This window comes from Heliangelus exortis, chromosome 4 (genome assembly GCF_036169615.1).
Source record: "Heliangelus exortis chromosome 4, bHelExo1.hap1, whole genome shotgun sequence".
NCBI lineage: Eukaryota > Metazoa > Chordata > Aves > Apodiformes > Trochilidae > Heliangelus > Heliangelus exortis.
This window is the reverse complement of record NC_092425.1, coordinates 15,640,692-15,667,779: the sequence shown is the minus strand read 5'-3', so window position 1 is coordinate 15,667,779 and position 27,088 is coordinate 15,640,692. Positions and strand designations below refer to the sequence as shown.

The 27,088-nt window shown below is 36.7% G+C and overlaps 1 protein-coding gene across 3 annotated transcripts in view; it reads left to right on the top strand.

Annotated features, from left to right (window-relative positions):
• Nucleotides 1-796: 796 nt before the first annotated feature.
• The window catches only part of SPOCK3 (SPARC (osteonectin), cwcv and kazal like domains proteoglycan 3), a 163,998-nt gene continuing 137,706 nt past the window's right edge, over nucleotides 797-27,088 (top strand). Inside the window, exons 1-2 of one of the 3 annotated variants that reach the window (XM_071743121.1) lie at nucleotides 797-963; nucleotides 1,167-1,340. In XM_071743121.1, coding sequence (XP_071599222.1) covers nucleotides 1,167-1,340 — 174 coding nt within the window. In that variant the 5' untranslated portion in view covers nucleotides 797-963. The remainder of the gene's footprint in view (nucleotides 964-1,166; nucleotides 1,341-27,088) is intronic. The other 2 variants (XM_071743122.1, XM_071743120.1) reach the window with 2 other exon arrangements.

Sequence of the window (27,088 nt, the reverse complement as noted above, 5' to 3'; positions counted from 1 at the left end):
CTAGGAAAACCTTACAACACGCAGCCAATACAAACCTAAAAAGCAGAATGTTACTCAAGTCTAGGGATTAAAGCTAACATTTACAAAATGAGACAAATTAGGTCAACTGGATGGCAGATGGAATTTGAAATTAAATATGGAGTGAGCCATGCTGGCAAGGTAATTTAACTATTTATGCACCTTGCACATTTCTAAATGAAATTTAACTAATTCGGGAAAGAAACCGGATGTCACTGAAGGCTTAGAGTTAACATCTAGCTGCAGGTCAGGAGACAAAAACCCAGGAAGAGGGGGAAGAGTGCATGCTTCTTAGACAAGAGAGTAGCAGAGGCGGCATTACAATGCCAGCATGTAGCTAAATCAGCATTCGGAGGCGGTGTTAGAGGTCGCGTCTCTCCTTTCCGCTCAGGTACAGGAACTTTTACGTCGAAATTGTCGGGAGCTTTTCAAGGCTGTGTCCGCCTAAGGATTTTTGCAGACTAACTTGGTGTACGAGGGGCCAACGCGGCTGTAGGAAACTTCCCAGCGGCTTTCGCCTCCACCTGGAGGTGCAGACGGCACAGTCCAGCTCCCACGGCACAGCCCAGCTCCCACGGCACAGTTCAGCTCCCACGGCGCCATGGAGCGCGCGGTGAAGACAGTCCCCGGGACTGGCGGGTTCCGCAGGATTTGCGGGCGGCGGGCGGGCCGGCCGGCCGGCTGCAGAGGAGACAGGAGGGCAGAAGGCCGATTCCCGGCGGTGCTTACCTCAGGACAGGGGGCTGCCCAGAAACACCCGCCCGCGGACCGCTATCCCCTCCGCGGCGTTACCGTCCGCGTTGCGCTGAGCGGCACGGGGCGGGGCGAGGGGCGGGCAGAGAGCGCGGCGCGGGCCGGCCGGCTGCAGACGGCGGCGAGTGCGGGAAGGGAGCGGGTCGCCTTTCCGGCCGCGGTGGGGAGCGTGGTTGCGGGACTTGCAGCAAGGTGACGGGGCTGGGCAGCCTTTTTTTTTTTTCTTTCTTTCTTTTCAGTGCTCTCTTTTCCCCTGCCCGTTCCGCACTCCGTGCCTTGTTCGTGTGGGCAAGAGGGCCAGCTGCGCGCTGTTGTCCCGGTCCCCCGCCGGCAGCTCCCGGCTAGGGTTCGGCTGTGGTGTGGGTAACCTCCGCTCCGTGTCTCCTCTTTTCCAGATGCTCAAGGTAGCAGCCTTCATATGTGTGTGTGCAGCAGCGTGGTGCAGCTCGGCGCTGACGGCGGCGGCTGGGGATAGACCGGACAGCGGCAATTTTCTGGATGATAAACAATGGCTCACGACCATCTCCCAGTACGACAAGGAGGTCGGGCAGTGGAACAAATTCCGAGACGTAAGTTCAACCCTGCCAGCCGGTTCTGTTGGCTGAAGGCATCCTCTGGGCAGTCAGGGCTGGGGTGCAGCCTCGACTTTCCCCCTTCTCTCTGAATTTTAATTTTTGATTACCAGCGGCGCCGCGGCAGGAGGGAAGGTCCCATCGGACAGCTGCCGGTGCGCTGCCGCCGCTGAGTGGCGAGGACCACTCGGTGTGCGCTGGGCTGGGCGCCCAGCCCGCACCGCCGAGGCCCTGCGGGCCTGGCCGCGGGAGCTGCTTCCCGCCCTGCGGGTCGCCAGCCGTTAAAAGGCGGCGTTGAGGGAGTTGCGTTTGTCTTTCCCCCCTCCCCCTTTCCCGCCCCGCGGCGGCTGCGGGAAGGGCTGCGGTTTGGGGATCGCGCTGCGTCCGTTGTGCCCAGCTCCCCGCCGAAGCGGGAGTGAGGCCGGCCCGGGGGGTCGGGGCGGGTCGGTGGTCGGGGTTGCAGAGAGCTCTGTCCATCGCCGCTCAACGAGTGCTGCCTGGGGCAGAGGCCCGGCCACCTGGAAGGGTGAGCCGGAGGAGACTGCCCCATCTCGCCGCTGTCAGGAGTGCCGAGGGGACGGACTGGGGGAAAAGGGCTGTGGGCACAGCTGGGAAAAGGAGGTTGGGGGGGGGGTGGGGATGTGAGTGGACGCTGTGTGGAGGATGTTTGATCTTGGATCGCGTGAGGGAATTCCTCTAAATAAGGCTGTATGTTGTGTAAATGGTGTGTCCGGAGTGCCCTGCTGGGAGTACGTGAACGCCAGACAGAGTCTGACCCGAATCTCAACTGTTACGAAACCTGCTACTGTAAGGTGGCTCAGCCTCCAGAATGCTTCGCTTTTGCGCTTAGTTCGTTCTGTTTGTTGCAAGCCAGTTCTCAAAAGTCCTTCACATTTCTTTCCATTAAAACCATTTTCCTTTATCTTCCGATATACTACATTCTTTGATGTTGCTTTTAAAAATTTAAATTCTAAGCATGCGAAATGTTTTTGTTTAGCTTTACTGTATTGGTTACTGGAATTTTTGGCTGTAAAGTGTTCATTTGGTTTGCAATTTAAGAAGTCAACAGGTTGCTTGTAGTACAGCTTGCTGGAGGCTATGGTTTGCTATAGCGAACTGAAGTAAATGTCACCAGTGAGTATGGGTGGTTTTATTGAGAGCTGTAGTTTACTTGGGTGCGTGTATTTTCTAGCTTTATGTATATGTTGCATGTGGGATGCAAATCTGGCTATTTGTGTTAAGTAACTAGAAGAGCTGCTGTTGGAGTTGAGGGAGAGCTTACTTCCTCAATGCTTGCTATTGTACAGCATAATTTCAGTGTTTGAGAACGCTGAAATTAGCATTCAGATATTTTTGTTTGCTTTGCTTTGAATATCTTAAACATGTTCACGTGAAAAAAATCACTTCAGTGTACTGTACTTCGGGACCTGTGTTTTTGGATAAAAAATATGCAGTGCAGTATAAATATTTTAGGATGAAAGGCAGCTGCTAGAAAGCTCCAAAACTACATCAGTTATATTTTATAATTGGGCAAAGTCATTACATAGGACTATCCTGCAAAGCTGAAAAACCTAAATGCTCTCTAATGCCTGACTCTTGGGTGCCCACTAGCATATACTGTAATATTGGATATTAGCCAGATAATTTATTCTGTGACAAGTAGGTGTCCCCAAGAGTTTTAAGAGTGACTGCTTTTGTGTTTAGATTCAAGGAAGCTTAGTACTTCAGTGAGGATTATGCTTTTACTTTTTGAGCAGAACCTTTGTCTGCTCAGGATCTGGAATATTTATGGATTGTTAATGCTTCACAAGGCTCTCCCTTTAAAGCATGGGTAGTTTTCATTAACTCATAAAATGTGATTGTAAAGGAATTAAAAACTGAGTGAATCTACAAGAATGCATTAGAAAATACCTTACTTGTAAGAAGCACTGATCAGTTATCCCTAATATAACACGGTGTAGAACTTGTATTAATATTCTACAGTAAGTGGTAAATTTACTTGTATGACTATAACCTGTTGTTTTTGAACTTGTTATTAGCAATTTAATTAGTGATTCAAATGTGTCCTTCTGTTAAGGAACAGCCTAACTGCATTTTAGCCTGTAGGAGTAACTGTCTTGCAGAGTTAAAATCAGAAGAGGTGTGCAAGGTCTGTGTAACTTAAGTCTCTGGTTAGAGAGTATCATATTTTTTTCAGGCTTTAAATACAGTACAGATGTAAGGGTGAGATGGCATTTTGCTGTGAAAAGAAGTATTTAAAGGCTTAACTTAAGACTTAACTGACAGGACTGGTTAACATGGAAGATAATGTCCCTGACTTCTGGCTCATTGGCTCAGTTTCTTAAGAGTTTGGGTCACAGTGAGAAAGAGCATAGTCATTCAGGAAGGGGAACCCTGGCAAAGCCTAAAAAAACAGGATATGGTATTTTATTTTAACAAAAACCAAAACATGCCCCCAAACCTAGGCTGTCTTAATATCTTTGTCAGTAAAGGTAGGTATTAATATGATAACATTAGTTAGGATCTTTTCAGTATTTGTAGGCAAAACCATAACTGACTCTTCGGTTCTCTGGAAAGATGATGAAAATTCTGACAAATCTGTTGAAAATAATGAATAGGTCTAGGCAAGGACAGTACCTTTCTGTGGAACAGTGGAAACCTAGGTGCTTGTTAGAGTCTTATCTTCTGAGATAATTTTCTTCTGCAAAAATTGGGAATGGGATTTCTTAAATAGGCTTTCAATCTTCAAGATGGCAGTGGGTTGAGGAATGCATTCAAGTATCAGCTCCCTCAACTTAATATGTGTGTCAAACATTTTGGCTTATATACAAAGATATGTTTACTTTTGCCTGTAGTAGCTAGGGAGGAAGACTTTTTAACCCAATCTTGGTGCTGCTGCAGTCTACTTACCAAGTAGCTGCAGCTCTTATGTATGTCACTAAAATAAGTCTTAAGGCTGATATGGTTATTAAAATTTTTCAAGCTGGCTGGTTAGTCTGCTTTCAGAAGTCAATGGTCATGATGTCGTAGCCTATGTGTACATATTCCATAATTGTTTCATGCTTGGGAATTGAGAGTCTTTAGTAGATGCTAAGTTAAGGGAATGTTCTTCAATTGTATTCTGTTGTGTTTATAGTGCTTTTTGCTAATGGTCTTGTCTATGATGGTTGCACCAGACATTCCATAACAAACCATGGTTTATATATATATTTTTATTATTTAAAAAAAATTAATTGGGTAATGACATTAAATGCATACTCTTCCTCTTAGAACATCCTAAACCTTAGGTATCAAATCTAATGTACCAAACCTTCATTACTCATAGTGCTGTAAATCTATGGAAAAAACAAAAATACAGGAATAATTTTCTTTATGACCTGATTTCAAGTAATGGTATTATTTTTAATTATAGAACAAAGTATAATGGCTTTGTCATTTGTAATCACTTAGTCTTTTTATGTAGTCTTTACAAACAGTTTTACAAAATGTCACAAAACTAATTGTTATACCTATGAAAACCTTCCAGAAACTTTAATTTTTATTTCTGTAAAATTCTGTGAAGTAACTCACCTCAGTCATGGATATTTTTATACACTATCCTATTCATTGTGTTAATTAAAATAACTGTGTAATAAATGTATTTTATATGGTAAATTTTACTTGTCACTTAGGGAGAATTATTTATTACCTAATTTGCTAGATAGTGATTTTTGCTTTTTCTTTTCAAAGAGTTCATAATCTAAGCAGTTCCTATATTTGAAAATTAAAAATGCCTCAGGAACTTTGTAGAGAAAGATACTTGTAGTACATAAATAAATTCTGCACAACTCAACTATGACATAGTATTGCTATGAAACAATGTGATCAGTTGCATTATACCGAAGTGTTTTCATCCTACAAGATTAATGCAGTTATCAAAGGCAGAAAAGGTACAAAAATGTCAAGGAACAGACCTTAAAACCTATCAGCTATAAAGGGGAAATTTGCACTGGTAAAACTACCTTTTACTCAGCTTCACAATGAAGTGTTCTCACATTGACCATCAAATATATTGCTTTCTAAAACATTTGGCAAGTTCAGGCAGCTGATGTTGGCCTCCCAAATGAGACTTTGGAAGATACTTAAAGAATATGCGTTCTTAACATTAGTCTAATCTAAACCTCTGTGGTTGGAAAGGGGATGAATCAAATACTAGGTCTCCATACTAATTCAGTAATTGCCAGCATTTATGATGATGATATCTTTTTGGAGATTTAAGGCTTCTTAATACCAAGGAGCTCTGTATTCTCCCAACTAAATTCCCCATCCAGCTGTTCACTTGGTGTTTCTTTACTCTGTGGGCAGAATATCTCTTCCCATCTGTACATCCACACAACTGCATCTCTGTACAACTGAAAAAGCCAATGGCTGTTTTGAAAAGAATTCATCACAAGTTTTTTGTACCTTGTTGGATGATCACCATTTGAAAGGTTTTCCTGTTTTTAGAGTGGAGTACTGCAAACCTTATTTGAAGAGAAGGACTTCTATTCAAAAAGTTTGTTGCATTAGGCTGAAATCCCCCAAGTTTATGGATCATCATGAATACTTAAGGCAGTATTTAGGACTGGATAATGAATACAGCACTCAGCCTTTCTCATTTTTCATTGCTTATGTTATATGATCTTAGTTCTGTTAATATGGTGAGGAAGGAAAAATTTTGAAACCGAGGAGATCTGACCTAAAGAATGCATGCGTTTTGTACCTACATCTACAATTACTGCATTTGAAATGAAGCTAGTAAAATAAGAGTTGAACACTTTTTTTAAGCTGTGGAATATAGGAAAATGCTAGGAATTTTGTTAATATTGATTAAGAACATTTAAGAAGCCATTTAATTGTTTAGCACTTCTAAACTGAACATGGGAAATTAAAATGGGAATGCATAATGGAAATCTTTAATTGTAATTTCTTCTGTTATATAGAAAAAGGCTTCTGATTTTTATATAAGCTTTTAGTTTGTTCTCAAGTATGGGTTAATTTTTTCTTTCGCCCGATCAGTTTTCCTCTGGTTTGTTTTTGCTGCTTGTTTCTATTGACAAGTGGTTTCTTTGCCTGCAAATGCAGAGTCCACTAATCTCAAACTATTGTTAGTGTTGAACTCAACTGTCTCTCGGAAGGCATTGGTTTGGAAGCTTTTTATACAGCTAACATTTAGCAGTTAAGTAAACCTAATGTGCTTTTCCTCAGATTGCCCTCATAATCTCAAGTAAAGCTGATAATACTGTTTCATCTTATCTCTATCTCCTTTCTCCAAAGAATAATCTTTATTTTATGTGCTCTAGGTTGTTTAGTGGTTATGGATACCCAGACTTCTCTTGTCTTACCATTAAATGTTATTGGGATTGACTTTAGCTATCTGTGCTTATTATAGTGTAGCATAAATAGCTTTGTTGTATGCTAATAGATGGTAACCTTAATATAAACTGTGTAGGCTTTCTTGGCTTTATAATCAGAAAGGGAAGTTGTCTGGAGCAAGAGGTACATTGTAAGGCAAAACTCAATGTAAAAACCAATGCAAAATAACTGGAATTAGAGTATCTGTTTTTAGACTATTACCATAAATTTTTTTCTTCCGTCTCCTCCATCTCTATTACTTTATAATCATTGAAGCATTTGAAGTAAATAGCTGCAGAAATAGTAGTCTGGCTTAATATGATTGCAAGTTTTCAAATGTGACTTTTTCCTCTAAATAGAGATCAAGTTTAAATTGCTATGTGTTGTGTTCTTGTTGGCCCATGTTGTGTTATCCCCCTACTAAGATAGGCTGAATGAAATCAGGAAATTGTTGAACAGTTTTTGAACTTTTTTGGTACCTAGCTTTAGAGCACCTCCAAAGTTTTCAAGCCTAAGGAAATTTGTATCCTAACCAAGGGATTTCTCTTTTTCTTATGCATATGTGAAAAGTACTTGTTAGTAAAATAGCTTCAGTTTCACTTTGTGGATATTTTTCTAATTTTAACCTTTTTAAACGTGTCATTTGGTTTTGCAGTGGTGTTTTTCCTTTTGTGTATTTGTCTTAATGGGACGTATTTGAATGTATTAGTAACACATCATCTGCATCTGATCTTAAGTTTCATTTTGGCTATGCTCAGCACTAAAAGTCTGCCTTGTTCCCTTAGAAACAACTATTATGGAGGCAATGGTAGTAAATCCTAAAGAACTATATTATACCAAGTGTTCTTGTAATCTTCATATTTCATCTAGTTTAATTTCTGAAAGAAGTTTGTGGGTAGTAATGTCAGTGTTTAAAGCTTCATTGGGCATTCTTATTTAATGTGAATCATCTTTAGCTGTTAGATTTTAAAAAAATTTAATTATTTTTCACTTTTGCTTTCCCATCTCAAGTCATTTCGCACTGATAGATCACATAAGCAAAAAATTACTGTAGAAATTGATGATTTACTGAAGAAAGTTGGTACAATGACCTGTTTTAACAGCTAGGTATTAAAATATAGGGAAAGTCAGGAAACTTTTTTTCATAAAAAGTTGCAAGTTACTGTTGAACATTAATAATAAGTTCAGCTTATTAATATTATCTGTACAATACTGTTTTTCCACATACATTTCTGGTTTTTAGTCTTTATTCTAGTACATATAAAGTTTAGTAATTTGCACATGCTAAATTCCCATACATACACATATCTTGCTGTTGGTTGGTTTTATCAGAAAAATTTGGATAAATTTACTACTGGAAGCAAAAAGTTTTATAGCTGTAAATATATACACATTTTTTATGCAACTGAATTAAAATACATCATAATTTATCCCAAAATAGAAAAAATTATGCTTAAAAATAAATAGATGTATTTCCAGATCTGACAGCTGGGTTTTTCTGTTGCTTAACTTAGGTAGCTTTAGCCAAACAGCCTGCTCATTAGACCATAAAACCTTCCAAGAGTAGTCAAGATTGGGGATGAACCAAAGACATTGTGATTTACCATTTTATGCTTGGCATTTATAAGCAGAAGTGACTGGTTGAAGGTAAAAGAACAAAAAGTAAAAGAAATCTTCTTAATACTGAATAAATTGCCATCATAAAATTTGAAAAACCACAGTGATGTGTATTCAGCTAGTCCTGTAATGTCTGAACTGTTACAGGAACTTTTTCAAACAGTGCACTTTTTAGAGTCTTGCAGGAATTAAAGTGCTTCTGGTGAAGAATTTTTTGCCCACCTTTATCAAACCTTCCTTGTCCAGTTTTTGTGGTGTCTTTCCTTGCCTGGTCACTGAGAATACGTCCATTGATGTTAGTGAGAGGTGAAGTAAATCTTTAATGATGACAGTCTACTTATTTAAAATCATTATTTGAACATTAAGTCTACAGGGCTGAATTCAGACATCTGAATATGTTTTTCATAAGAGAGTTTCTGTTAGTGTTTATAGGCTGTGTCTGATTCATTTGCTGCATTGCTTAATGGATTTGTAGGTAGATACCTCTGTCCTGCCTTACATGCCAAGCTGCTGAATGAACTGCATATTGTATGATGCCCATTGCTTTCCCCTCTAGCTGAATTCCATGTTGCACTGTGCAAAGTGCACAGAGATTCAATTAAATGGGAAGGTGGTAATTATTAAGTAGAAAACAAAATCAGGCAAGCATAAAAAAGCTGTGCAGTGCATAGCAAGGCAGTGATATTCATCCTGTAGAAGAAAGGACATTTATATAAAAGAGTTTATGGCAAAGCTATGAACTGGGAGATTTACCTGGTATTTGTTTCTTTTATCTGAAACTAGTTTTTATATTAATTTTTTTAATTTTTTTTTTTTTTTACCCTCCTGGGGTCTGGTGCTGGGCTAGATTGATCATCTACTATTTGTAATTCATAGATGCCCAAAGTAAGGTGCTTATCTTCAGGCAGTACTTTAACTTGATTCGGCAACCATAAGGTGTTCATTTTTGTGTAAGAAATCTCATGAGCAAAGTGACAAGAAATGAGAGATGTAAAACAAATCAAAATCTGTTTTAAGTAAAAGATACAATGATGTAATTCAAACTAACTTTTGAAATCTGTAGTTTGTTGTATGTTCTCACTAAGATACATCCTACTTTTCTCCCTGTTAAGAGTTATGAAGTTCTGTTACACCTGTCTTAGCTTTATTTTCTTACATCGTTACTGGGTCATTTGGTGTTTCCAACATTTGTATTTTTGCTTATTCAGACATCTGTTAATAAAAATATTCACTATTTCCCTCCTCTGCACAGAGAATGTTAATATACTCTCCAAACACAAAACATTTTGTATCACTTTCCTTTTACAAGGTTCGCAAGGTTACAAGAAAAATTCTAAATGAGGGGATGAAATGAAAATAAAAATTTTATTACTGTTATGTGATCTATATGGATTTGCAGCATGTGCTTTAGTTTCTTTAATAATGGTTACATTGATAAATGTCCCTGTCTTTCCAACCTTTACACCAGGTTCAAACCCCTTGTCATTGCCATAAAAATTTCAGTGGCTATGTCCTTGCTCAGGAGCTCCAGACAAGAACCAGCGAGTGTAAGGCTTATTTCAGCCAGCATAAAGAATTTTTACTTATCTAGTGTGAAGGAAATGGAAAAACAGGAGCAAAGAAGGAACACCTTTCTTTTTCAGCTTGGATTTAGGTATTCAAGATCTCTTCTGTTCTTATCAGTTGACACATGGGACTGGTGGGAGTCAACAGCACCAATCAACAAACAGCACTTTGGTGGTTAGTGCTTGTAAACATGTCATGTAACTCCTGTCCTCTGCCAACATAGATCAGTAGAAAGTGGCTCAATTATAGTTGCGTCGTATCAGAAATAGGACTTCTTGTCTAATGTGACAAAACTTGAGTCTCAGTTCAGAGGAGAATTCCACATTTTATTATCACTTACACCATATTTTTTGAAGAATTTTTATCTTTCTGTATGAGATTTAAACTTTGAGAGTTTGGAGCTATGTTTTTCTTCTTTCTGAATGTAGGCTGTATGAATCTATGTCTTCCTTTTTGCCTTCTGCAAGTTCAGGCTTTTTGAGGAAGAATTTGAGTGAATAGTATGCTTGCTTAAGTATCTATAAAAAAAAAAAGTTTTTGAGTGTATTCTGAAGAATTTGACTGTGACTCTAAGATAGCACTTCCTGCTTTTCAAAGCACAGCTACTGTTGTATTTTTTATATTTTTCATTTAGTTAAGTGCTTCACTCCATCGGCATAAAATTTCTTAAGGACCTGATAATGTAATTCAGCTGTGCACTACTGCTCTGTGTGATTTTTGGCTTGAACTTTTACAAACAGGTACTTGTAATGACTGGCTGTTGTCTCTGTTGCCAAGTAGATTTCTAGGGCAGAGAATACCAAAATAATCTTTAAACTATCTATTAGCTTTCTAAGAAAAGTTTGAGCAAATATATGCATTTTTATGAAGCAACATAATACTCAAAGCATTTTATTTGTTAAATATAGTATTACCCAACCCCAGTAACCTTTGCTTTAACTCGAAATTAGGTAACACTAAGTAAACAAATTGTTCCACGTGCCTTTGATTTACTTTGACTTATGATTAGTAGACCTGTGTGGAACCTGTAATCACTTAGTAAATTATGTTCAGAAAGAAGTAATGGGGAGAGTGATATATTGTATGCCATACATTCCTTTTAAGTGTTCAAAAACTGTGGAATTTGGTTAGTTTATAAATATTTTGTTTGATAATTTTCTTAAATAGCAAATCACAAATGTCAGTGTCAGTTTTAGAGCAAAAACAAAACAAAAGTTGCAGACATAAATTCTGAGATGGTCAAAGAAGCTGCGCCATTATATTTTTGTGGGAGAAATGATGGATTTATTGCTCTACCTGTCCAATTATGCTTTTTTGTAATCCATTTTAAAAATTTTATTCAAGAGGAATATACATCAAAAGACCTCAAGACTTTTCAGTAGTTTACATAGTTTATCTTATTTGGGATAGCTCACTCACCCCACTTCACTCACCCCAGCCTGTGACTTATCTCTCTTAAAGTTGAACATTACGCAATTTGTCATGCGCAAACTGTCCATTAGTTTATTTTGCACCTTGGCTGCAGGACACAGATTTTGCAGGACATTTGCCTTATATGTAAACCTAATTGTTCTTCTGTAAATGTATTTTGTTGTAGATCTTTCACAATAACTTAGTGAAAAGTAAGCAATAGCTCATCAAATACATCAGAAGTCAAGGGTGTGACATCAAGTTTTTATATCCTGGGGGAGCACTTACTATATGAAGTGTAATATGAATATCATGAACTATGGGCCAGCTTCCCTTTAGCAGCCAAATTCCATAGTTTTTTGTGCTTTCATTACAGAACTGTTGCTCTGAAGGTGGTGTTCTAAACTAGATTTTTGGTTTTTGCCTTCTGTGGAAAATTTTATTATTAAATAAAAAAGGAAAAAAGCTATTGAACTTTTTTGTGTGAAATTAATTATTTTCATCAGCCTTGATTTGCACAGAAATGTTTGAAACTATGAACAGTCAATTTGTCTTCATTAAGACCTTCTGTAGGAAACAAAGTGTCATCTGTTTGAAAAACTTGGTATGGAAAATTGAATGCTCAAAGACTTCTAGCATTATGTTATACAACACCATCTGCAAAAAGCCCAGCATTCAATGCACAGTTTGTATATGAAAGGTTCTCATGGGTTGTGAATTCCAGATAGAAGAATTCTGTGTACACTAATGGCCTATTGAAAGCATACTGTGTACTCAGTGTTGGTGAGACTGCACCATTAGTGCATTCAGTTCTGGGCCTCTCAATACAGGAAAGACCTGGAACAGCTGGGAGTGAGTTCAGAAGGGTCTGCAGTACAAGCCCTATGAGGAGAGGTTGAGGGAATTGGGAATGTTTTGTTTGAAGAAGTTAGGCATTGGAATGGGCTGCCCAGGGAGGTGGTGGAATCACCATTCCTGGAGCTATTTGAAAACCACGTAGATGAGGCACTTCGGGATGTGCTCTAGTGGTTGATACAGATACTGATATATATCTGTTTATATCTATCTATCTATCTATCTATCTATCTATCTATCTATCTATCTATCTATATTTTATTTGGTGGGGGGTAATGTTGACAGATGGACCTGATGACCTTGGATTTTTTTCCCAGCTGTGACAATTCTGTGATACTGGAAAACTCACGGTGAAAACTCTTGAATGAAAAACAAGTGTGTGATAACGTTTCTTCTTGCAGTCCAAATGTGTTACGTACTGCCAGTTCTTACAGTTGTTCAGTGATGTTAAAATCTATTTGGAGTTTACACATTTCTTGGTTGTTTCTGTCAGTATACTTGCTTCGCTGCCCCTGTGTTGCTGTTTTAATACCAACATGATACTACGTTGTGGTTTCACAATAGGCATTGCATTTCTTGATGAGTTTTGGTGAATGGCTATATGTAGAGGTATCTGTAGTTCTTCCACTTGTATTTTAGAGAAAAACCAAACACCATAAAAAATGAAGTAGCCTTCTACATATAAATATGTTTTCTGGATATTAAGTTAGTATTAATGGGTTTTGCTGCTTGGTGAATAATTCTTTTAGCTTTAGCATATATATACTCTAATTAACAGAAGAAAGTATATGTAATATTTGCATTCCATTTTTAAGGAGTAGTTTCACTTGTTTTGCATTTTTACGTTTTCCTATTTGTTTTTGTTGCTCTGCTACTATGTTTTTCATAGTGTGTTTTGATTACTTTCCTGTTAGTTAATTAGTTAACTAATGGAACAGTGGAAGCTGAGAGGTTTTCTAGGGGAAAGAACAAAATTAAATGTTGATGAACATACAACATAAGCACTAGGAAGATAATCTCACAGATGTAAGAAGCCATAGGAACAGTATGGTATTTTCTTTATATCTGGATTTTTAAAGTCATTGTTATTTAGTTTAGATTTATTTAGAAGCAAAGAAGCTAGGTAAATTTTGTTTTGTGTGTGCATATATGTGTGCATGGTGGACTTTTTCCACATAGATGTCCTTTGACTATTAACAATAGTACTAATACAGTAACATTCTTCTCTCTCTCTCTTTTTATTGCAAGAAGAAAAAACATGAGAGCTGATGTTCATTTTACTTTAGTTCTAGTTACAGAGCTGAGCTTGAGAAAAGTATGTTCTAGGTTCTTTTTAAATTTGTAGGAAAGTTAAAGGGTTGTGTGGTTTTTTGGTTTTTTTTTCTTTTGCAGGTAAAATTTCCATTGTAAGTTAATATAATTTTACTTTAAAAGGACTGTTGCAAAAATACAGACCTGTTAAATTTGTCACGTGTACAACTAAACTGTGCTCTCATAGAAGTTTTTCTTTTAAGTTGGGAAAATTAGAAAGACAGATTGTTTTGTGATACATGGACAGTATATCATCCTTGCTATCTCAATTTTAGTGAGCATAGAAAGAAGCTTAGAATTACTTTTCTCTGAAAATTAAAATGAAAGGCCTTGCTACCATGTTTTGTCATTTTTTCAGAAAAGTTGTTTTTCACTAGGACATCAGTCACTTCTCAGGTATTTCCTGAGCACTTTTTCTGTCAGTGATAGAAATATATATTTGAGTTTTATCTTAAAGTGGGAGTAAAATCTGTGATTCAGGTAATTTAAATCACCAGTAATCTGCTGAATTGAGTCCTGATTACAAAAATTGCTATCTACAACTAATATGAACATTAGTGCAGACTAATTAGAAATAAAGAACAAACTACAATGCTGTAGCTATTCCTTCTGATAGCTCCCTATGGAGAGGCTTAAGGTGCATCCACGTGGCAAAATGTTCTCAAGAAATATGTTTAATTAGTGAGCATATAGAAATATAAAAATGGTATAGTTTTAGTAATGCAGGGCATTACAGAAATATATTTTGTTTCTGAGCGAAGCCTACAAAAATCAATATATGCTTACACTTTAATTGATTTTGGTATTTGAATTTGGTGTGCAGAGATGATTTGGATATATTTGGTACTGTGAAGAAAAGGTATGGTTATACAACAAAGTACTTACATGCCTTTGTATGGAGTAGCTTAATATAAAACTCATTTTAATAACTAGTTAAAATGTTATTGCAGAATAGTTAATTGGCTTGCTTCTACACAGCAGTCAGTTCATTCAGCTTATTTTTGAACAATAGCCGCAGAAAAAATACATATTTTGCTACTAGGGTATGTATTACTGATATTTTCTGAAACAAATGTTCAGTGGCAATGTTGTAAAAGTATAGTATTGACACACTGTGATTTGAAGGCAACTGAGAATTGCTACTCTTCTCAAAAAGGTTCCACATGTATTTAGCTTATAAATTGTTCAATGTGAAACTTAGAAATAAAAAATCAGTTGTTGGTCTAATTTTCCTGACTTGGTTATTTCAATTCAAACAAGGAAGAAAAAAAAATACTTTAAAACATGTACTTGAAACGATCAGAAAATTTGCTTTCTTTTTAATAATACTTCAGAGCTGTCGAAGTACTTAGGAGTACTGGGGAAAGACCTCAGGGAGATCACTGGCTCTGTTTACAAATACAGTTCATAAATGAACTGTACTGCTAAAACATTTCTGATATTTCAGATGAAACTCAATTCCAGTGTTTAGAAGTTACTATGTTTTTATTTTTAAGATACTTGTTTGATTCCTTTTGTTTTAACAACAGAAGAATGGGAGGAGAGAGTCCTTAATCTGTGGGAGAGTTTCTTCAGGCATTTTTCAGCCATGGTTAACCTGAGCTCTTAACTGAGGGAGTAAGAGCAAAGGGGGAATTAAATTGATTCAGGAAAAAAAGAATATACACACTAAACATTTTAAAATAAAGAACAGGTAGGGTTTTTCATGCCTATTTCCAGCAGAGGTTGAAGAGAGAAAATTTCAAACAAAAAGAGTGTGAAAGCATTGTTTAAGATGTTTGTTATTTCTATGTATGCTGTCATGGTTTAAGCACAGCCAGTATCAATCAGGTGTTTCCAGGGCCTTGCTCACATTAAATATGTAATATTAAATAATTTGCCTGCTTAGTAGCAAATCAGAGAAGCCTCTTCCTGTCAATGTTCTGGTTCAATATTTTCAAAGATAAACCAACCTCTGGGAATAAAGACAGGTGTTCAAATACCTTTTTAAGATGTTATTCATTTTACTTTAGACTACTGCATCTTTCCTTATCCTGTGAGGGCAAATTAGGAGCTTGGTCCCAAAGTACTGAAATCGTACTCAGGTGGGAAAGCATGTGATTGATGCTGGATATTGTTAACACTGTTCTGTGGCAGCTTTAGGATTAGGAGAGTATTTTAAGACAAGCTTAAGACCCTATAAGTGTGCTTATACTTGTCTTCATAGAATTGATATTAGAGTAGGAGTTGTTAATATTACACTGACGTTTCTACTTTAACTATGTTCCTGTACATTAGACTCTATTTTCTGTTTCTTGTTTTGACACTGTCTGGAAGGAGGAATTAGTGGGACGTTTATCTCTTAAGCCTTTCAGCGCTGATTAGTGTGACAGTTGGAAAGGGAGAAATTTTGTGAAAGTTTCCATTTCCTGAAAGGTCATCTCTTTTTCCACATAATTTCATTTGTAATTAAAAGCAACAGTTGTTTAAAAGGGGAGTGATCTTAATGGATACTACACTTGATTAAAAGGGCAAATCTGCTATCAGTACAAATTCTGCTTCCCAAGTGCTTGGGTTTTCTTCCCAAGAGAATCTTCCCCCACCCTTCCATAAGCCTTTTAACAGCTTATGTGTTTCTTTTTACCCCTGTCCTAATGATTAAGAATACACTCCAGGCAGGGGTAAATTGCTAACACTATCAACCAAGGAATGAAAAGCCTTCAGGCTCTGTAGGTGGTCATGTTGGTTTTGCTGTTAGCATTTCTGCCTTAAATCTGTGCCTTGTGTGTGTGCATGGTCTGTGCCCTGTACTGGTACATCACTAACACTTGTATCCTGGACTGGTAACTATGTACATTATTGCAGCTGCAAATAGTAAATATTTGACTTGGTTCTGCAATACGAGATACAGAGTCTGCTATGTTTGTAATGTTTTGACCACTATTGTTGCCTTTCCCACTTTTGCATTTCTTTCCTGTTTCCTCATCTCTTGGCATGAGTTTTTTCTTGTCATTTACTTGATTACATATGGTAAGAGCTGGCAGAAAAATGTCGTGTCAAATTTTCCATAGGTGAATAACTCTATGTAGGATTGCTCAGGATCATTTCACCAGTGCACTACTGGTGTATCTTGCATTTCTTTGTAGCCATGAAAGTTATCTTCATGGAGGAATTTTGTTTTAATCCAAATATCAGCTACCTCAAAACATCATTACGTTTCTTTGTGTTATGAGGGAAAAAAAAATGTCCTGTGGTAGAGAAAGAGGAGATTTTAATTTTTATTTCTGAAAACTTTTGCTAGTAGAAATACAAGTTGGAAAAAAAACATTGATATTTTATGTAGCCCATCATCCCTCATTTTAAGCCCCACAAAATCTACTTTTGTTATCATTTGTATCTTTACCATTGGGATACACATTAATGAGAAGTTCATGAGAAGTTTTGGTAAGAAGAATGTTATTTTTTTAAAGATGTCCACATATTGTGCATTCCCTTATGGGTAGATACATCCATCTGCCACCCTGAAAGTTAGGTAGATATTAGTGGAAGACTCCTTCTTAGTACAGTTCATATATTTTTATGTATGCATTTTTCCATTAAGATTTCAACCGGGCAAGAAGTAAAATTAGAATAAGACTTCCATGACTGGTGTTCCTAGTCCATCATGAGCCAGTGACAAAACACTTAGCATGGTACTTTAAGCAGTCAGAAATTTCTTTCCCCTTATTTCCCTAACCTAATTTCTGGCATAGCAGAAGTGTAATTTCTCTCCTTCATGTCTTCCAAATTATGAAATGGAAATACTGATGCCTTTTGCCTAGAAAAATATCAGCATTAAAAATTCTTCAAAATTTTTGTTCCAGGGAAGAAACCCTCACAAAAAAAAAACAAAACAACCCTATCATGTAGACTTAAAATGTCACAGTGCTGACTCTGTAAGAGAAAAAAGGTATCAAAAAAAACTTATCTTTTTCCCTTCCTGGAAATAGCCACATTTATAAAGGCATAGCTATCTTTGGTTAATTTTGTAAAACAAAGAAAATTTCTTCATTATCCTGGGTAAAGCACTGTTGGGTTTGTGTGTCTTCTGATAATCATGATTTCCTTGGTCATCTGACAGACTGTTGGTAGTGGAACTGAGGTATTCAAAGGGAAAAGCCTGAGAGTCATCTTGCCTAATTCTCTGATAGTTTAGAAGCTTAGCAAAAGCTAATTTTCTGCAGACTTTCTCTACAGTGAGTGGAGACAGAAACCTGCTTTAAAAAGCTTTTTGTTGTAACTTTGTGTATGATGTATCACCCTTTCAAGGTCTCTGTCAGGAAGGATAATTGTCTTAGTTGAAGAAACCTCTAATTTTAAAATTACTAAAATCAGATACATTGTGTCTATATAAACTAAACCCAAATTACAGGTGTTTTCTACAATCAGATGGAAAGACAATTCTTTTTTTTTTTTTTTTTTTTTTTTTTGTACTTTCAGTTTGTGATAATGGATGGATCCTGCATGTTAGAATTGCTTTGTGTATAGACTATTTCAATTTTGGTCTTTTTTTTTAAGTAGCCCCCTAATATGTAAAGTTACTATGTAGTTAGCAGACCATTCTCTGAAACCTGGTACTTTGAAAATCTACTGAAGCATAACATTTAATTGCTTTGTCTCAATTTTAATACACTTCCAACCAGTCTTAAGAGTAATCTTTAAAAATATGATAGACTGTCCTGGCTTTGCTGGGACACAATTATAAAATAATTTTTCTGTTCAGAGAAACTGTACTTTTGAGAAGCTGCGAAGTCCAATTTTGAGAACAAAAGAAATAAGATGCTTTATAAATAGTTTTAAAATATTTTTTTTTATACACAGCTCTGATATGCAGGTTTCTGTAGTGACAGTAGATAACCCTTTATGACTACACCCATATTAGAGAAGATGCATTGTATACTGCTAATTAATGATTTATCAGATTTTTCACAGAAGTGACTGATTTTCAGATTAGCTAGTTTAAACATGAAATATTTTCTGTATGGTGCAGGACTGATAAGGAGCGGGGACTGAAATTATTGGAAATCTTTGGAGTACTTCAGTATTGGATGTTGAAGACAAAGCGCTGTTGAGTGAACTCAGCAGATACGAATGTCTCCTAACACACTTTTTCCCTTGCCCTGCATGCAATATTGTACAGTACTTTTACTGAAGTAGGTGTAGGCACATATATTCTGTGAAGAATTATGTTTTTTGTAGTACTTCTGCAATCTGCAGAGCAGATGTTGCTTTCTTCAGGGAAATGCAGAAAGAGCATTCTTACATGTGGTATAATCTGTTAAGGAAGTGTAGCTGTATAGCTGTGAATTGCAATTCTGTCACTCAGCTGATGCCATTTATTTTCAGTAGTTTCAGTGAGAATCTTCAAAAGCTGCTGATTGGAGTAACCAATCAAAGGATCAGTAGTAAGTTCTGCAGAAAAAGAGGAAATAAAAACAAATGAGGTCAGGATTTAAAAAAAAAACCAGCTTCATAAATGAAGCAAAAATTACACAAATGTGAAGTATACTAGGTAGATATATAGGATATAGGATATATAGGATATAGGATATCTATCCATGTATAGGAAAAAACGTTCAGAAAAATAAGGTGAAAAAAACCGAAAAACAAGAAATGAAGCGAACAGCTTTGTGTATACTATATGTCATACTCTGGTTATCTAGGGATGCATTATATAGTATTTGTGAAATTTTTACTGTGCTTTTGAAGAAAAATTGGGAAACCTTAAACTTTGCACTGCTGCTGTTTGTTTCTGAGGCTGAAATAAAAAAAAAAGAGAATTGCACAATGTATTAAATTACCTATGCAGAGATTAAATTACCCATGCAGAGCAATCCTACATAGACCTCACCTCAAAATGCCCAAAACATTGGAAAAAATGGATGGGATGATTGTTTTCAGCATGTTTTCTGAAAAGAAACAGTTTTCATTTTAAACATTTTATTTTCTTGTCCTACATAGCTTTAGCCTGAGAACCAATGAGAACTGAAAGGAAAAATACTCTGAATTCAGCGTCTTATCTAGGGAATTTATATATTTTTTATAAGTGGGGCAGAGGGACGGAAGCATCAAACTAAGAAACCATTTTGGCGTTTCATTAATAGCTGAAACATCCTGAGAGAAGTGTTCTTTCTGCTTCAGACAAAAGTGGAGTCTGGTTTCTGTCAATAGGTGTTTGCAAGTACTTGTTTTACACTCACTGATGGAATTTGTTTGCTAGGCAAAACGTATTTTAATATGGACCATGAGAACTCTTGTCTTTAGCCTATAAAATTAAAGTGATTTTGAACTACAGGATATACTCAGGAAAACATTCTGGAAAGAAGAATCAAAAGTAGACTCTTTTATTTGAATGGGCTCTATAAAATACTTCAAAAAACCATTTGAGTGTATTAAGCGAAAGCTGTATTTAATGGAATAAGTGAACAAAGAAATTTGAGCAGCTGGAAATAGCTAAGTATAGATTTTAAATACAGAGTAATGCTTTCATAAATTCTCAGGAATTAAAAATGCTGGTCTATGTTCAGAGAAATTCAAATAATGACATGATCATCATTGCTTTTGCATTTGAAAACAAAGGATAACTGGTACTGTTACATATATTGAATAATATGATTAGAGTTTACTTTTTTTAGTATTCCCTTAGAAAGCTAGATTTCTTAATTTTTTTCAGTATTACAAAAACATTTGACAAAAAAAGAATATCTTACTGAGATAGAAAATGTTAATTCCAGATCCTGATCCCTTAGTCTATATAAAGTTCACTTGAAGATGATACTCTTGGTGGTTTTTTTGTGTTCTTGAACATAACTTGTGAGCAAGCATAGAGAAGAATACGGATAGGTTTAGTCCCATCTTCTGTTTTCTAGAAAAACTAAAAAAAAGTGGTAGTTGTGTGGTAGTTACTTTGTGTAAAAACTCCAGTTTCTTAGTATTAATTTTAAATAATTGAAATTACAGTTGTATTTACAGAGAATAGGTAATCTGATAGGAAAACAGTTCTTGTGTGTGTACATTTTTCAATGTCATACAGCAAAGACTCTTAAGTTTGACTCCTTTTTAGTCAATCGTAATGTACCCTTCAGGCTTTAGACATACAACTTGACTGTAGCCTAAAGATGAAATCTCTATTTTTTGGCAAACCCTAAGCTCTTTTTGTAGAGTATGTTTTGTCACATGGAGCTGTGACCATCTGGTGGTAGATGTTTTATTTCTCCTTCTGGATGTACACTTTGTGCACTGAACATAAATATACTCTAATCCCTTTGAAATTAATTAAGTCCTTTTACGGAGAGTCCCAGCAGTCCTATTTACCTGGAATGTTTCTATCCTCTTAATAGTAAGAGATCTTCTTAAATTTAGACAGGAAGTCTTTTTCTGTTTTTGTATACTGAACCATACACAACTGTCTCTGAGAGTTCCTCTTTTGTGTCTTCACTGGTTTGGAGGAGAAAGGTGTGTCTTCTATCCTCCTTAGAACTCAAACTCACCTTAAAGCCGAGAGTCTGGTAGGCTTACTTCACTGCACTTGAAACTTTTGTTGAAATTAATCTATATAATACAGTTCTGCTTTCTGCCTTTCTAGAGAACGTTTCTCTTGGTAAGGCAAGTTTGCTGGCATCAATGGCTTTGTTTAGTGTTAAATGTATTTGCTTTTAGATGACAGAATTAAGAGTGCTCTGACCATGAGCATACAATTTCATTTTATGCTCTGTCTGTACTCTGGAGAAATTTTCTGAAAAAAAGGAATCTTCTGGAGTTTATCATAGACAACATGCTTGTCAGCCTCATGTCTATTTTTAGCAAATTTATAGGAAATTGCACTCGTCTTTAAAATATAATTGGTACTGGTGAGATGAACGCCCAGCATTACTTTTGTGTTTCAGGTCATTGACCTGTTTCTTATTCTAAATTATTGTGAATCTGAATTCTAAATAAAAGGTTGCTTTTGTCTATGTGTGCAGGTATGTTTTTCTGGAAAAGTGTGTATCTGTTCAAGACAAAAATGTGATTTTTTGCAAGAACATCACAAAATCGTGTAGAAAGGAAGGAAAAAAGTTCTGAATTTCTCCTGTGAGGAGAGAAATGTATGGACAATTTCAGAAAATAGTTTAGAAAACCAGCAAGTTGTTCTGGTGTCAGAATTAGTATGATTAGCAAAGATACCTTGAATCATGACTGGTAAAATGGTTTCTCCACTGGCAACCAGTTAGATTTGTTTGTTTGTTTGCTTGTTATATTGTGGGAAGAGAAACCAGGCCGACATTCTTCTTTTTCTTTTCAGTAGCTTATACAGGTGTCAAGTATCTGGTCTGCAATCTTGTTTGCATGTAATAAAGATCTACCTTGAAAAGGGCGGCTTTGTGTAGCCTGTTCCTCTATGACAAAAAAGCACTTTGGAGCAGCAAATAATGTTACAGACTCAATCAGCATTGAATCAGTTCTTTCCTTCGTAAACTTTTTTACGACAGAAATAAAATAAAAATTATTGGATATTTGACAAAAGTGATATAGGGCAGAAGATGCTATTCATCTTCAGCATAGTTAACGTGATTACTTCGTCACTCCATCCACAATTCCCCAGTTTATCTATGAAATGTATTCAGGAAGACTAATTTTGACAGTATGCTCATTGCAGGCTGTTTCAAGCTAAGCAGTTGGCTCAGGTGCAATATGTCTTATTATCCACAAGTTACTGGAAATCTTGTAGTTCTTTTCACTTAGTTGCACATAGAAGTCCCTTTTATTTGCTACGTTGTGCAGAATTCAAGAAGTAAATATTTAGAATTTTTGTATTAGCTGTAGGCAGTCATTAGAGGGTAACAGTCTCATCTTGCTTTTGGTCTTTCAGAAAGCTCAGTCAGCTGCCTCTGCATTTAGTGTGTGAGGCAGAATCGGGAGCTTATTGAATGTTTGCAGTCACAATACTTCTGTTAGATGTGGCAATAGAGGGGCTGTGCAGCAGTCAGACCTGTGATCCCCCACAGAGTTATGAAAAGGCTTCTATTCTTATTTGGCCAATCAGTAACCACTACTTATCTCGGACTATTTCTGCCTTGCAATGAGTTTCTTCGTCACACTCTACTGAGAAATGTTCTTGAATACTCTACTGAATCAAAATCTTTATGGTTAGAAGCAGGTAGTGGCAACAATCACCTTTGAGTGGTAGTTGTCATTTATCTATATGGAGAATTCAACAGGTGCTTATGAGAATTTTCCCTGGAGTTCTGTTTTTGTTCTGTGATTTGCTGACATCTGTTGGCATAAATAGGCCCGTTGTTTATTGCTTTGTTCCTCTTGCATTTTTGTCTCTTTCCAGGTGATATCTCTTAGTTTTAAAAATATCTTAAATCTGGCTGAAGTCTGTATCTGTAGCAGTGGTTTGGTAGACACTCAAATATAAGTAGCCAGAAATTGTAGGTGGAATACCAAGTTAACAGTTACACTTGTGTTCTAAAACATATATGAGGGGTTAGATGAAGAATGGAAAAAGTAGTTTTAACTTGCCTATTACCACCATTGGGATCATGGTGATCCCAATGTCCATTCATGTTCTTGTCTCTAAATGTAGCTGAGGTTGGAATTGGCCATTGGAGGGCAAATTAAATGTACATGTTCCCCTCTTCTGTATGTTCTGGAAAATAGCTGCAATTGTTCATGTCAATATAATTTGCTTTTTCTGGACAGTAATTGTAAATATTTTTTCAAGAAAATGTTCTTTTTCACTGAAGAGATGATATTGTATAGGCTCATTGTGTGGTGATAATCTGAAAGACCAACTCTGAAACACCAATTAGCTGTTCAGTAGGAATTACATAAAACATGAGCAAGCTAGTCACACATCTTACTGCTGGGTGGGTTTTGGTAGCATCTTCAAGATGCAGATAGCCTGCAAGTCACTTGCTCCTTCTCACTCCCTGAAAGAGCATTAATATGAGGCTATCAGGGAGGCTGTTTTTTATACAATAGAAAGTACTCAGTTGTGTAAGATTGAATAAACTATTCTGAAGTCCCTTTAATATAGAAATAGAGACAGAATGTAATCCTGTAAAGAATTAAATACAAAAGTAAAATGTAATAAGAATAAGAAAATCCCCTCTGAAATTTTTTTAATTGTTTAACAAGAAAGGAATTACTTATAATCTCAATTTAAGTTATTAATTTTAGTGACTTCTGTTATTGTGTAATGATAGATATATTATAATTTGGCCTTTAACAAGTATCTTTCCTAGTTGACATAGATGATTGCACTTCCTTTCCAGTGTTTATCAGTATCAAGCTATGATTTAGTATGTTTCTGTTTGAATTCAGGCTTCTTGGATATGGTTAGTTTTATTTAAAGAAAACTTCAGTATGGCCTGGATAAAACTACTGTGAAGGTAGATGAAGTATTGCAGGATAGAAAGAAATGTGAATTTAAGCTCTCTTTGCAAGATTTACTAACATGGCCAATATTTATGATAAAATTTATCCGTCATTCTGTTTAAATGTTTCTAAATACCTCTTACATATTTGTTCTTTGGGATTCATATGACCTTGTAGAATTTTGGATTGAGTTTGTTTAGAATTGCTCGTTATATAATGAGGCCACTTAACAGCTGAAAAACGATCCTAAAAGAGTAAATTAATTATTTGACAATAAGTAGATGTGTTTTGTAGACAGTATTTTGTAATTCCATCTTAGTTCTGTCTGGTAGAGGCAGACGTACATCTGTATGCATGTACCTACTAAAATGAAATACTGTAAAGGACCATTTTTGTTAGTGGCACTTAGATTTTCTACAACTTCTTGATCATATCCATTGCACTTCCCTAAGCTTTTCTTTTGAAAGTGTGAGTGGGCAGAATGAATGTGTCACTGTGTGGAGGTGTAGTCCTGAGTCATTAGAAAATACAAAAAAAAAAAAAAAACCTAACCAAAAACCAAGGAATTCTATTATAACAAAAAAATCTGCCAAGCTTCACACATTTGTTTTATAAAGAAAATAGGATATTCTGATACACAAATAATTGATTCTAAAGTTATTAGGCAGTTTTTCTTGCATTTTCTTCTTAGTGTGTAACTCCAGGGCTTGGATGCTGTTATGGAACACTGCAATTCAATGCTGAAGGAAGGAACAGTGTCTCAAAAGTCTATAGAAGTGAAGCAGGCCCCTGGAATCAGCAAGAAAAGAAAAAGTGATCTTAATTGCAGATTTCTTGAAAAAACTTCATTGTAGCTTATAAGATGGAAATCAAACAAAACATCCAGTGTTGTTACTCAGGATTTAGTTACTGTGTTAAAAATACTGATTATTCACTTATATTTATTACACTTACCAGCTCTAGAGAAAGTGTGTGCTAAACAACATGTAAGTGTGAAAGTGTGACTGACTGTTCTTAATGGTAAAGAACAGCTTCTAAGCAGAATTAGCTCCTTTTTGGCTCCATTTTTCAACAGGTGGGGTTGGAAGTTAGAAAGGTGAATCAAGGGAAATTTTTACTTGGAAGTGTAAGCTTCATAATGCTATTTCCCTACCTTTTACTTTACAAAGACTTTTGTAAAGTACTTGTTTGTGTCTCATCTCTGTTGGGGATCAAACAGCTTTAAGGACTCTTCCGTGCTTTTGGTTTTTGAACAGAAGTTTTTTAATCTCAGAACAAAATTTGCTTGGATTTGAAGGTGATTCACCTGAAGATAATCCAGAATTATGTGATTTATATTCATAGGTTCTGATCTAATCTGAATTAAAAAACCAAAACAAGCAACAAAACCAAACCAACCAACAAAAAAACAACTTAAAAGTGAAAAAACCTAGTAAATCCCTCCAAGTAATAAATCCTTCCAAATTATTGATATGCAGTAACTTGTGATGTTTGCTCTTTGTGCAAGTCTGACTCCTGTTTTCCTTTTGAGTTAAAAAACGGTAAGCATGAGAAGAGTTGAAAAAGTCTGGCAAATTGCTATAAAGATGGGGCATACTGTATGTACAGCAATATATTTTTTTATTTTTTTCAAAGCAGATGAGCACATGAAACTACTCTATTCAATACTGCCACATTTAAAAAATATTATTTTAATAGGAATTCTTGCATCATTCTTTCAGAATTTCAACTAAATTACCATGAACTCTCCCACAGGTGCTCTTTAGCATGCAGCCTTGCATTATAGGAAAGAGTTGACTGTGTTACAGTGGAGCAGTGGTCTGCATTAATTTTCATCACATTGTTTCTGGTGCTCTTTCCTACTCAGTATGAGGACACCTCACACTCTTCCACTGCTCCAGTGCGGGGTCCCTCCCGTGGGATCCAGTCCTCCGTGAACTTGTCTGATGTGGGTCCTTCCACAGGAAGCAGCTTTTCAGAACTGCTCCAGCTGAACTCTTTTGCTGTAGTGCAGGCTTTCAGGAACAGACTGCTCCAACACAGGTTCCCCACAGAGTTGCAGCACGGACTCCTCTCTCCATGGGTCCTGCCACAAGCTTGCTTCAGCATAGGCTTCCTACAGGGTCACAGCCTCCTTTTGGTATCCACCTGCTCTGGTGTGGGGTCCTCCATGGGCTGCTGCTGGATATCTGCTCTGTTGTGGATCTCTATGAGCTACAGAGGGACAGCCTGCCTCACTGTTGTCATCTTCCCCACAGGACACAGGGCAATCTCTGCAGGGCTGCCTGGTGCACGTCCTTCCCCTCCTTCTTCACTGACCTAGCATGGAAGGTCAATTTGGTTTAATTGCCCCTGCTCCTATCCTCTTGCCTATCTCTAGCCTACTTTTTAGGAGATGAGAGAGAGAAACAGGAAAGGCTTGAGTTTTGGAATAGTTCTGGGGACTAACTTTTGCTGTGCGAACTCTCCTCCTATCCTCTTGCCTATCTCTAGCCTACTTTTTAGGAGATGAGAGAGAGAAACAGGAAAGGCTTGAGTTTTGGAATAGTTCTGGGGACTAACTTTTGCTGTGCGAACACTGCTTAGCAATTTCTAAAACATTAGTATGTTATCAGCACTGTTTTGGTTGCAAATCTAATCACCATGCTGCTATGACAAAAAGGAACTCCATCCCAGCCAGACTCTGTACTACATGCTACCAGTTCATATCTTGCATAGCTTTCATCAAAGGTAAATAAAATTTCTGAAGCTTTGAGTATTTCTTTTTTTGCTTTGCCAGAGTTCTGCTTCCTTTCTCAGAATTTCCATGTTTTCTTCCAGTACTGTCCTACTGTGAAGCCTGATGCAAGATGCAATACGTTTGTATAATTTACCTTCATTTTATCTGTAAGAAACTTTTTAAGATTTGGATTTGCTGCTGTAATCATACATTGCTCATAAATGGTAGAAGTCAGAAGTACCCACTTCACTCTGACTCACAATTTAACTTCTAATTTAGAAACATGACATGATGAATTAGTGCTGAGTTGCTCCCCTATATATATTTCTTTCTTAAAAAGTCAATTACCCACTTCATCAGTGTTGACTCAGTTGAGTACTGTCTTAGTCTTAGGTCCCACTCAGTTTGTATTACTGTTTCATTTTTCTTCTTTCACTATCTTTTTGACCAAAACAGCTGGCATCAACTCAGAGAACTTATTTAGTTTTGTATGTACTTAAATAACATTTTT